Genomic DNA, 11999 nt, shown 5'->3' with positions numbered 1-11999 from the left:
AAAGTGCGATTTTTTTATCTCGAGCGGAAAGTAAAATTCGAGTGTTTAAAGGCCGTTCTACAATGAAATGTCGTAGGTAGTAGTCGTAAGAAATTGACCTATCACAATTAAACTATTTTAAAAATAATCAATTGTGATAGGTCAATTTCTTACGACTACCAGGGGGTCGATTGTGTATCTCAAAACCTAGTGAAAATGACAAAAGTGAGCATTCAGTTGATTGGCTAATTTTCACTATAGTGAAAACACGAAATATTTCACGTGAGATTATTCGACAAGAATTATTGTGTCGAATAATGTCAAAATGTGTCGTATATCCTACTGCATTATATGTTATGTAGAGTAGAGCGCGATTAAAATACGTATTAAAAGAGAGGACATTACATTATACACCAGAATTTGCTGGTATGTAAATAATTATAGTGCATAATTGAGATAAGAAAAGGTATTTTTTAAATCTATTCTTTACAGCTCTAATTGTAAATGCATGTTGTGTTTTACATAACATTGCTTATAAATGGAGAATTCCATTAAATGAAGTATATTTGGAGGAAGAAGGAGAAGTGCCGATACCATTTAATGATATAAATATAATGCAAGCAGAAGAAGTACGAATTAAGAAATATTGTGCGATGGTATTTTGAATAGGATATATATATATATTTATATATATATATATTTATATATATATTTATCACATAAATTGTATCACATAAAATTAGTACATTTCATAATCTTATAATAAATTAATAATTAAGATTATCACAGTACATTTCTTAACTTCCCAGCAAACACAGTATATAAATGTTATATACTTAAGCATGTTACATGTAACGTATATGTTAGTTGTAATTTCCCACTCATAGATGTAACATTTTTAATATTACATATATCACATTGTAGTTATATTGTCATTATATCCCAAGATAGCACTGACTTATCAATACATCAATGTGCTATTTGGTATATAATTACAATATAACTACAATGTAATATATGTTATATTAAAATGTTACATCTATGAGTGGGAAATTACAACTAACATGGATGTTACATGTAACGTGCACGTTATATTATCTGTTATATTCCGTTTTATTATAGATATGTAACAATTATATATCGGTGTTTGCTGGGTTTATAATAAAAGATTTTTAAACACTACTTTTTTATTAACGTATTGTTTTATATCAATTCTCATAACACGTCGCGTCAATTTTATTCAAGCATGTTCAAAAATGTATCCGGCCCCGACCGAAATCCGAATGTTTATTCATAAAATTTAACATAATTTCTTTTTGTTTCTCTGTAACATTCATTCTTATTCACACCGTTCAAACTGCAGAGGTTATAAAGATAAAGGTATCACTGAAACATATATGCATGCATATACGCTTTACGGAATGTTCACTATGGTTTGTGCTCCCGTGAATCTAGGGATATCGTATTTTCATCTTGCTCATAGCCAATCGCGTGTATTTCTTCACGTAAAATGAATGTGCGAAAAGTGAGAAAAATCGACACAAATAGACAATCGATCCCCGGGTGGTAGTATCGTAGGTACGATACTCCATTGTAGAAGGCCGTTCACAATCGATTATTTTTTAAATAATCGACTGTAGTTTGTCAATTTCTTACGACTACAGCCTACGACACTCCATTGTAGAAGGCCCTTTAGAGCTTACTACATTTATTATAGATTCGACCTAAATCAATAGGTTTGTTCGCGTCGCATGACCTACATGAAGCTAGCCGACAAAAATTATAAAATATGATTATTTTCACTTTTTCTGAAAATATTTTGTTTGTAAATTGTTTGTGATTGATGGTGAATCTGTTTTTAACGTTTGTGACAAATTAGGTTTTTTGTAATTAATAATTTTTTTTTAATCGTGAAGTTAGCCGACACTTTTTAGTAATAAACAGATTTTATAATAACTAACAATTGTAATCGATAGGAAATCGTTTGTGATTTACAAATATATCAATATAATTGTTTGTGAGTTAATAATTTCTTTATTATTTGCAATAAATAATTTTATAATTATAGTGCGCATGCGCAAAGTACTAGGGCTCTAGCCAATAGCGCGTCGACGCATTACGCGCGACGGAAGTCGACTGTCACGTCCTAGTGACCTTCCTACTCTCTATTCCTAGACTAGAAAGAATAAGGCGCTCTCTATTTTTTATGAGGCAATCTGGGGGTCGATTGTGTATCTCAAAACCTAGTGAAAATGACAAAAGTGAGCATTCACTTGATTGGCTAATTTTCACTATAGTGAAAACACGAAATATTTCACGTGAGATTATTCGACAAGAATTATTGTGTCGAATAATGTCAAAATGTGTCGTATATCCTACTGCATTATATGTTATGTAAAGTAGAGCGCGATTAAAATACGTATTAAAAGAGAGGACATTACATTATACACCAGAATTTGCTGGTATGTAAATAATTATAGTGCATAATTGAGATAAGAAAAGGTATTTTTTAAATCTATTCTTTACAGCTCTAATTGTAAATGCATGTTGTGTTTTACATAACATTGCTTATAAATGGAGAATTCCATTAAATGAAATATATTTGGAGGAAGAAGGAGAAGTGCCGATACCATTTAATGATATAAATATAATGCAAGCAGAAGAAGTACGAATTAAGAAATATTGTGTGATGGTATTTTGAATAGGATATATATATATATATATATATTTATATATATATTTATCACATAAATTGTATCACATAAAATTAGTACATTTCATAATCTTATAATAAATTAATAATTAAGATTATCACAGTACATTTCTTAACTTTATAATAAAAGATTTTTAAACACTACTTTTTTATTAATGTATTGTTTTATATCGATCAATTCTCATAACACGCCGCGTCAATTTTATTCAAGCATGTTCAAAAATGTATCCGCCCCCGACCGAAATCCGAATGTTTATTCATAAAATTTAACATAATTTCTTTTTGTTTCTCTGTAACATTCATTTTTATTCACACCGTTCAAACTGCAGAGGTTATAAAGATAAAGGTATCACTGAAACATATATGCATGCATATACGCTTTACGAAATGTTCACTATGGTTTGTGCTCCCGTGAATCTAGGGATATCGTATTTTCAACTTGCTCATAGCCAATCGCGTGTATTTCTTCACGTGAAATGAATGTGCGAAAAGTGAGAAAAATCGACACAAATAGACAATCGATCCCCTGCTTACACCGGCTATACCTCAGGGACGCCGAGAGCACGGACTATATTATGGAACTAGGAACCGAGTACTGGGACGTTGGGGATGGGGAATTCTAGTTACTAGTGAAAAAAGGATTTCTACTAGCAATTCTTTCTAAACTATCTAATGAATTTATCAATTGATCGACTGTAATTTCCCCATTTAAATAGTTGTTATTAATAAATTCAATAGCAAAAATATTATATAACTCTCAAATTTAGAGTCTTGAAAATCCCTCATTGGGTCCTATTATTAAACAATTATTTAAATTACACAAATTATCGGTTTCCGAAAAGTCTCGCGTTTATCGTGTGCAATGGATCTGGAATGTTATCTAAACAGACGAGAAATTGGTCTAAATCGATGTTCCCCTCTAAAACGTCTGTTAAGCCTTGTGTCCACGATGCTAGAAATCGGTCCAAGTTCTCGATCCGAGAAAAAGCTACTAAAACTCGAATCGTGTACACTACCAACTCGAATGAATATCTCGAATAGAAATGTCGAACAGAAAAATGTATCCTGTCCCATTTTTCCATACTAGTTACTAGATTTATTTCTTGTTGCCAACATTATTACTTTATAAATAGCTAGTCAATCGCGTTGGACATGAAAATATTCATAACCTACAAGACCTTTTAATAAAATAGCAAAGAAAATTATAGAAAAAGAATAAGATAACCTTTAATAAATAAAGCAAAGAAGATTTGGTTCACATATAACCCAGAGGCAGAGTAAGCAAAAATTAATTAAACTGTAAAGAAAATTAGTAATTAGCAATTAATAATTTTTAATTATAATATTTACGTATATATTAATTACTCATTATGTAAATTTTAATAATTAAAGTATAATAAACTTAAGAAAGATATAGTGTATAGAGGTAAAATTTTATTTTAAATTTAATAATATTTACTTATAGTTCAGTTTATTTAAATCTGTATGAATTTTCAGGAAAGAGTATGGATAAAGACAATATTAGAACTTTATTATTGTTGTATCAACAACATCCATGTTTATATGTCGTAAAATCTATTGATTATCATAATCGTATAAAACGAGAAAAAACATTACAAACAATATGTGATCAATATACAGAGATAACAGAACAGCCATTGACGATAGAAATTGCAAAAAAGAAAATCAATAACTTAACGTAATTAACTCCGTTGTCTTTTTTCTTGTATTTCTGGCCGTTTTTCTTGCTGTTCTATAACCGCAGCAAAGGCAGTAAAAATCAGCAATTTTTTGAGTTGTTTCTTTTTTGCTGAATTATTCATTTTTATATTAGATGTGTTCTCTTTCAGCTTCTTAATAACTGCTTTATTAAATGAATCAAAACTTTGTAGTATCAAATTATGTATGTAGGAACAAATCTATTATATTACAAAATATTGTTTTTATTATAATTTATAATAATTAGAAATTCACAATATTTTATTGTTTTTCTTTTCAATATTTTAATGTTGGTATAAATTATAGTAACTAATCTCACATACTCGACTATAATGCTATCTGGAGTCATCAAAGTAGAACTAATTCTATTCGAGAGTTTGAATCGAGGACTCGGACCGATTTCTAGCATCGTGGACACAAGGCTTTTGTAGGGCGATAATTATACTTATTATTGTATGAATTTCCTCGTTAATTAATTTCCGGTTTTCTTCAATAGTACATTCTGATGACATTTGAGAAATGATTCAAATATTTAAATAACTAGCATATTGATCGATTTTAAATGAGATATCCGGACACTGTTCTTCTAAGAATTTTATTAGATCCTAGGTGTGCAGAAATCTTCGATTATTTTTTTCTCACAGAACGGAAAATATTTATTTGATTGCTGGTTCGACCGTTTGTACGGATTAGGCAGGATGTGATCTTGATAAATTACTCGTGGTTTGTTAAATGTGTGACTTTATTCAAAGTAATTAAAGTAAAAGTAAACTTGATTCGCTATCTCGGCTTTGCTCGCGAAAATCTCGAACGAGCTCTTGGGATGATCGTTCTCCACCGAGCTCTTCGGGCCGACTTCTGTCCAAAATACGCAGGATCGACGGCAACGGCAGCCGATCGATCCTTCGCTTGGACGCGTGGCACGCGCGTGCAGAAAACGTGATTCGCTAGCGAGGCTCGAAGGCTCGAGACAAAAGCGCGTTTTTGTCAACTTCTCGCTCTCGGAATCGAAAATACGCGGAATAACAACTCGGAAGCGAATATATTCGCGACCTTGCTTTAGCATTCTCGCAAGGCTTTTATAATTTTAAACATACCGCCCGCCTCGCATGCGAACGGATGTGAAAATATTTAACCGCTCTACAAGTAAAGTACAAATACAATCGGTGTTAATATAGGAATAATAAAGCGAGAGCTAAGAGAGCGAACATCAATATAAAATAAACTCAAAATATTTCTAAATTGTAAGGACGACTTACGGAACAATAGAAATATAAGCGCTGAATACATCACAAGTCACAAAGTCCTTTATATGACAAAGTTTTTCTTAATTATCGCACTGAACTGGCAGTCTACACAGTAGCGTGATTGGTCGTTTCAATATTGAACGCGCGGTTCTCACGGTAACTACTCGAACGAGTCCGTCGGATCCGGGATGGACCTGAGTGACTCGCGCGAACTCCCATTTGCTCGGAGGGAGCAAAGGATTTTTTAACAACGTGAGCTCGCCAACGCGAAAACAAGGCGATCTTTCTGACCATTTATGTCGCTGTTGCAGCGAATGTAAGTAGTCTTGCGACCAAGCACGCCAGAGTTGTTCCACCATCGAATGGACGAACTGCCATCTCGAAAGTCGATTCGTATCTATCGCGAGTACTGATTCCTCCGGTATCGCAACGATCGGTCGGCCTATTAAAAAATGACCCGGAGTGAGCGCGGACAGATCGCTCGGGTCGTCGCTAAGAGCCGCAATTGGTCGGGAGTTCAAACATGCCTCTATCTGGCATAGGAGTGTAGCGAATTCAGCCTGCGACAGGGTACGCGAACCGGCTATCCGCTTTAGATGCGATTTGAGGCTTTTCACGCCCGCCTCCCAAATTCCTCCGAAATGAGGAGCTGCAGACGGGATAAAATGCCACTCAATTTTATCGTTAGCAAGAACGTCGCGTAGAGACGAATCTTTCATGAACGCCTCAAATTCGCTGTTTAATTCCTTTTTAGCGCCGTGAAAGTTAGTCCCGTTATCAGAGTATAGCTTACACGATAAGCCTCGTCGGCTCGTGAATCGCCGAAAGGCAGCAAGAAATCCAGCACTGGAGCAATCCTCCACTAGCTCCACGTGGATCGCCTTGATAGCGAGACAAACGAATAGGGCCACGTAACCTTTTCGTGTCCTTTGTCCTCTTCCAACGAAAGGCGTAATCAAAAAAGGACCAGCGTAGTCCACACCCGTATGCGTAAACGGTGACAACGGTTGCACGCGAGGAGAAGGCAAATTTCCCATCAGCTGACTCGATACTCTGGCTGAGTAACGTATACACGAGACGCATTGCCTTATATGATTTTTCACTAAATTTCGACCTCCTAGCAACCAATATCATTGTCGGAGTGTACGCAACACTAATTGAACTTCACCGTAGAGAGTGTGTTTATGAGCCTGAGCGATTAAAGGGTACAAGACTTGTCCTCGCGGTACTAAAATAAGATGTTGCTCTTCGTAAGTGAAAGCAGCATTTTTCAACCGCCCGCCAAGGCGGAGTACTGCATCTTCGCCAACAAATGGAGTTAAAGTTCTAAGTGAACTTTTCTTCGAAACTGCGTTGCCTTTCTTTAGTGCTTTGATTTCGGATCCAAAAGTCCTCTTTTGTACGTACGACAGCCAAAATAATTCCGCTTTATTAAGCTCGTTGACACTCAGCGACGAGGTCGATTTGAAATTAACTTTTCTTTTCTTATCAATTAACGCGAGAAATCTACACACGTAAGCAGTTATTCTTATCAGCTTTGTCCAACTCGAGAATTTATAGAGCAAATCCCACTCGTCTGACCCTTCAACGTGAAGGACGGTGGGTTTTCGTTGCTCGCTAGATATCCTTTGTACTGCATCTATGGAGAGTGGAGCAGTAACGTCATGGATCGGCCAGGACGTGGAAGGCTCTCGAAGCCAGGGTGGTCCGGTCCACCACAGAGGATGTGATATTAATTCGGACGCGGACACGCCTCGAGACGCACAATCCGCGGGATTGTCTCTCGACGGCACGTGATACCATCTTGCAGAAGGCAAGTTATTTTGTATCTCCGATACCCGATTGGCCACATATGTGGTCCACTTAGAGGGATGCTGGCGTAGCCATGCCAGCGCGATTGTTGAATCCGTCCAGCAATAGATCGGAGTTTTCATTAAATTTAAGGAATTAATCGTCCACTTTATTAGGCGACTTAACAGCACGGCGGCGGTTAACTCGAGTCGCGGAATGCTCACGGTTTTTACTGGGGCGACCTTTGTTTTTACAGCGATCAAACTAAGTGTAAAATCCGACAATGAATGAAAGACGCGAAGATATACTACCGCGGCATACGCTCGATTTGACGCGTCGGCAAATTCGTGGATTTCAATCGCTATATTGTCTGGATTTTGACCCGTCCATCGCGTAATTCTAATTTTCTCCAATTTATTAAAATCTGAGACAAAGTTATGCCATCATTGTTCTAACTCGTCGGGGATGCGCGTATCCCAATCGCATCGCAAAAGCCACAGCTCTTGCAAAAGAATCTTTGCGGTAATTACGACGGGAGCGGCCCATCCGAGCGGGTCATATAATTTTGCCACGAACAAAAGAATAGTACGTTTCGTTGGAGCAACGGGTTTGATTGAATTGACAATGAGGCAAAAGGAGTCCTCGAAAGGAATCCACAAAAGTCCGAGCACTTTAAGAGACTCATCCGGCATTATGAGATGGTCGTTGACTTCCGGTTGATCGTGCGAAAAATCACGGAGAAGCTCACGCGTATTCGAGGCCCATTTTTGGAGTTGAAAACCTTCTCTCCTCATTAGTTCAATTAATTGAATTCGCGTATCGTTTAGTGAATTCATATCGTCAGCGCCAAACAAAGTGTCGTCTACATAGATCGATTCATTTAGAATACGAACCGCGGCGGAGTAATTGAAACCCTCATCAAGAGCGAGTTGTTTGAGAACGCGCATTGCGAAATACGGAGCCGGAGCAAGACCGTATGTCACCGTTAAAAGTCGAAAGTGTTCGACCGGTGCGTCATCCGTTGGACGCCAAAGAATTCTCTGAAAGTCTACATCTTCGGAATGTACGCGAATTTGTCAGAACATCTTGGCGATGTCCGCCGTATAGACGTGGCGCCATTTACGCCAACGTGAAAGAACAGCAGAAAGATCCTGCTGTAATTTAGGCCCGATTAATAGATAGTCATTCAACGTCGTGGCGTTCCGCATTTTGCACGAAGCGTTGAAAACTACGCGCAACTTCGTAGTACAACTGGTTTCCCGCAGCACTGGATGGTGCGGGATATAAACCGGCAAAAATTTTGTTTTTTCCAACTCGTTCACTCGAGTCATGTGTCCGAGAGATTCGTACTCCGCAAGAAATTCATTATACTGCGAGTAAATTTCGGACCGATTACGTAATTTTCTTTCCATGCGGTTATACAAGGAACGCACGATGGATAACGATTCCCCGATGTCGATCGGTGGATCGTGCTTAAACGGCAGTCGAACTATATATCTTCCGTCGGAGGAACGACTATGTGTCTCGACGAAATGCCGCTCACACCTCTCCTCCTCTTCCGTGAGAGGAGAAATCGACGAAATTTCCTCGTCTTCCCAAAACTTTTGGAGAAGCGAGTTAATGTCCTCGGCGAGGACGCTATTTACCACGGCTGCTTCCGTTGAAGCTTGGTTGTTTTTTTCAGTAGAGCCGGAAATTATCCACCCGAGCGCGGTTAATTGAGCGGTGGGAGTTCCGAGAGGTCCCTGCCGCAAATCGCGCATCAAAAGCGATCCGTAAACGTCCGCCCCAATCAGTATATGAATTTGATACTTGCTTGACGGATCCGGATCCGCTAAGGAGAGGCCTTGCAAATGAGGCCACGAGTCAACAGGCTGAGTTCGCGACGCGGCGTACGACGTGATTCGTTGAAACACGTACGCGGTAATCGGAAACGCGGGATTCGATTTCTTGCACGGTGTCAATCGCAAGGACATTCGTGATCTCGCAGCACCGATATATTTCTCACCAAATCCTTTAATTTGCAAATTGGCTCGCTGCCTTCCGGTTCGTATCGTTTGGCACAATGCTTCCGAAATAAAACTAAAATTGGATCCTTGATCCAACAACGTGCGAACTTTAAATGATCTACCTTCCGCGGTATGCACGTCAACCCACGCGGTCGCGAGAAGAATGGTCGGAGATGCGATGCTCGGCGGTTTAATCGTTTGAACGCTTGCGACAGCAGCATTGTCGGAAACGGGCGAGGAGTCCGTTTTTGAAATCGGCGGTATGCTCGTCCTGGTCGACGCCGAACTTTCATTTATGTCTGACGCTTGACCGCTCGCGTAATGCAACAATGTATGATGCGATCGGCGACAGTGGATGCATCGCTGTTTGTGCGTACATTTCGGGGAAATATGTCCCGGTTTCATGCAATTAAAGCAGACTTTACTTTTACGTGCAATTTCGCTTCGCTGCGCAGTCGACTTTCGGCGAAATTCTTCGCACTTAGTAACAAAGTGATCGCCCGAACAACAAATACATTTTACTGTAGCAACATTATTAATTGACGATCGCGGCTTGTCGCGCTTTGTATTAGTACCTTCCGTTGAAATGTCAGCGAAGTCTGATAATCCACGGATGCGCATTGTGAGGAAATCGTGAATGTTTCTATAAGACGGAATCAAATCCATAGTGGAACGTCTTAAGTTCCACTCGCTGCGTGTTTTAGCACTAAATTTTTAAGATATAATATATACCAAGAGATCATCCCAATGACCAATCGGTCTTTGCAGATTATTCAGCGCGGCGATTGATGCAGCCACTGTGTCGCGCAATTTTCTTAGATCTGCCACGTTTTCATGCTTTATGACAGGCAAACTCATAAACGCATTTAAATGAGAATTAATTAAAGTTAATTTATCGTCGTATTTGTCGATCAAAAGTTGCCACGCGGATGTGTAATTTTTCTCCGAAATTCTCAGATTATTAATTATTAAAGCAGCGTCTCCGATAACGCTTGTTTTCAAATAATGAAATTTCTGCGTATTTGACAGCGTATCATTTTTTGCCACGAGTGACTCGAAAGTATTTTTGAAACTTTCCCAATCGGAAAACTTGCCGGAGAATTACGGAAGAGTAATCCGCGGCAACTGAAAATGGTTATTATTGCTATCGCGAATAGAAGAATCCGTACTGCGATCTAACGAAATCGGAGTTTGACTAATTGTAAGTCGACTTATCGTGTCTTGAAGAAGGTCAGCCGTCTCAAGGTAGATTTCTTCTGTCGTCAGGAATTCTTCTTTGAGGAAGTACGGTAGAGTTTTTCGATCCTTCGGGGTAGCCTCGAGCTGTATCCTGGCATGAAGTTCACGGCAGGAAACCCAAAGTGGCTCCAGATTTGTGAGACGCCCTTGCGTCTTGGGCAATGTGATATTAGCCTTCGCTAATTTCTTAAAATTCACGATGACTCGTTGCAACGTGTCGATTGTCTCGCTCTGCTCGGCGAGTAAAACCTTTAACTTGGTCATTATAACCGCGAGTTAAAATCGTTGACAAAAAAATGTCACAGAATGAGCGTCACGGTTTTTTCTAGGCGCGTATAGCTGCGCCGTCAGAACGTGAGTTCGCGACAAAAACTTATTCAATGCACCGTGCGAGCAATTACGCCGACGGTGTTTTATTCGCGAACGATGTATCGAAACGCGAGAGACTTATATTTGTCCTCAGAGACCGCACTAAGTATACCGAGGCGCGGGATTACCGAACCGACGGGAACTTATTCGCGCACGACCGTGTGTTGAAACACGAAGATATAATGTCTCGTTATAGACTGCACTAATTATGCCGGGGCGCGGGATTACCGAGCCGGCGGTATAGATTTCGCGAGCGACCTTTTGTCGCAACACGCGAAGTCAGCGACGTCGACGGCTAACCCGTGACTTGAACAATATACCAAGTTACAAATTGACGCGAGGTTACAGCGACTAAGCGTCGTTGACAAAGTTTTATATTTCGAGATTCGCGTTATAAATCATTATGATCTTTTTAGGATGATACGAAATTGTTGCTGCACTCCTCGGCTAGCGACAATTTAAAATGTAACTCTGTAACTTTTCTATGATGAAATGCTGTCGCGTAATTTTAGGATGATACAAAATTGTAGCTGCGCTCCTCGGCTAGCGACAATGTAGGATGTAACTTTTCTGATGAAATGCCGTCGTGCGGCCAGATTTTCTAGGGTTTATATACCCCTCGAAAACGAAAAATCTTGGTGTCGTGTGCAAATTTTTGAATGAGAGAATTCCCACGAAAACGCTTTTCTAGGAAGTGTGACGTGACGCTTTTGGGGCGCCGTCACAAGAACGAGAAGCCCGATCGGGTGGGCCCTGGGGAGCTGGAGCGCCCCTCATTTCGGGGAGGGTGCGATCCGTTTGCGTTGTTTTGTTTTTTATTACCGTATTTTTGCGAGAATCGCAGTTGCACGCAGCGTCGGCCTGTCGATGCGCGTGCAACACGATTCGTAGGGAGAGCGACAAAGACGGCTTGAGAGAACGGACAGCGAGACT

The 11999-nt window shown here is 39.2% G+C and overlaps 3 protein-coding genes and 1 long non-coding RNA gene across 4 annotated transcripts; 1 reads left to right on the top strand and 3 right to left on the bottom strand.

The window, feature by feature from the left end:
- The first annotated feature begins 174 nt into the window (after positions 1 to 174).
- Positions 175 to 1161, top strand: LOC146722521 (uncharacterized). Its single transcript, XR_014925119.1, has 2 exons — positions 175 to 405; positions 472 to 1161. It is a non-coding gene; the product is annotated as an uncharacterized LOC146722521 (long non-coding RNA).
- A 4577-nt stretch (positions 1162 to 5738) lies between these two features.
- LOC114938094 (uncharacterized) lies at positions 5739 to 6695 on the bottom strand. The gene has a single exon (XM_029311848.1). It carries the CDS (start codon positions 6693 to 6695, stop codon positions 5739 to 5741), a length of 957 nt encoding a protein of 318 aa, XP_029167681.1.
- Positions 6696 to 6788: 93 nt separating this feature from the next.
- Positions 6789 to 7592, bottom strand: LOC146722520 (uncharacterized). The gene has a single exon (XM_085484661.1). The coding sequence runs from the start codon at positions 7590 to 7592 to the stop codon at positions 6789 to 6791; it is 804 nt and encodes a 267-aa protein (XP_085340787.1).
- Positions 7593 to 8525: 933 nt separating this feature from the next.
- LOC114938093 (uncharacterized) lies at positions 8526 to 10124 on the bottom strand. Its single transcript, XM_029311847.1, has one exon. The coding sequence runs from the start codon at positions 10122 to 10124 to the stop codon at positions 8526 to 8528; it is 1599 nt and encodes a 532-aa protein (XP_029167680.1).
- Positions 10125 to 11999: the final 1875 nt, after the last annotated feature.

This window comes from Nylanderia fulva, unplaced genomic scaffold, assembly GCF_048542155.1.
Source record: "Nylanderia fulva isolate GAGA-0341 unplaced genomic scaffold, ASM4854215v1 Scaffold301, whole genome shotgun sequence".
Classification (NCBI taxonomy): domain Eukaryota; kingdom Metazoa; phylum Arthropoda; class Insecta; order Hymenoptera; family Formicidae; genus Nylanderia; species Nylanderia fulva.
This window is presented reverse-complemented; position numbering and strand designations above follow the sequence as displayed.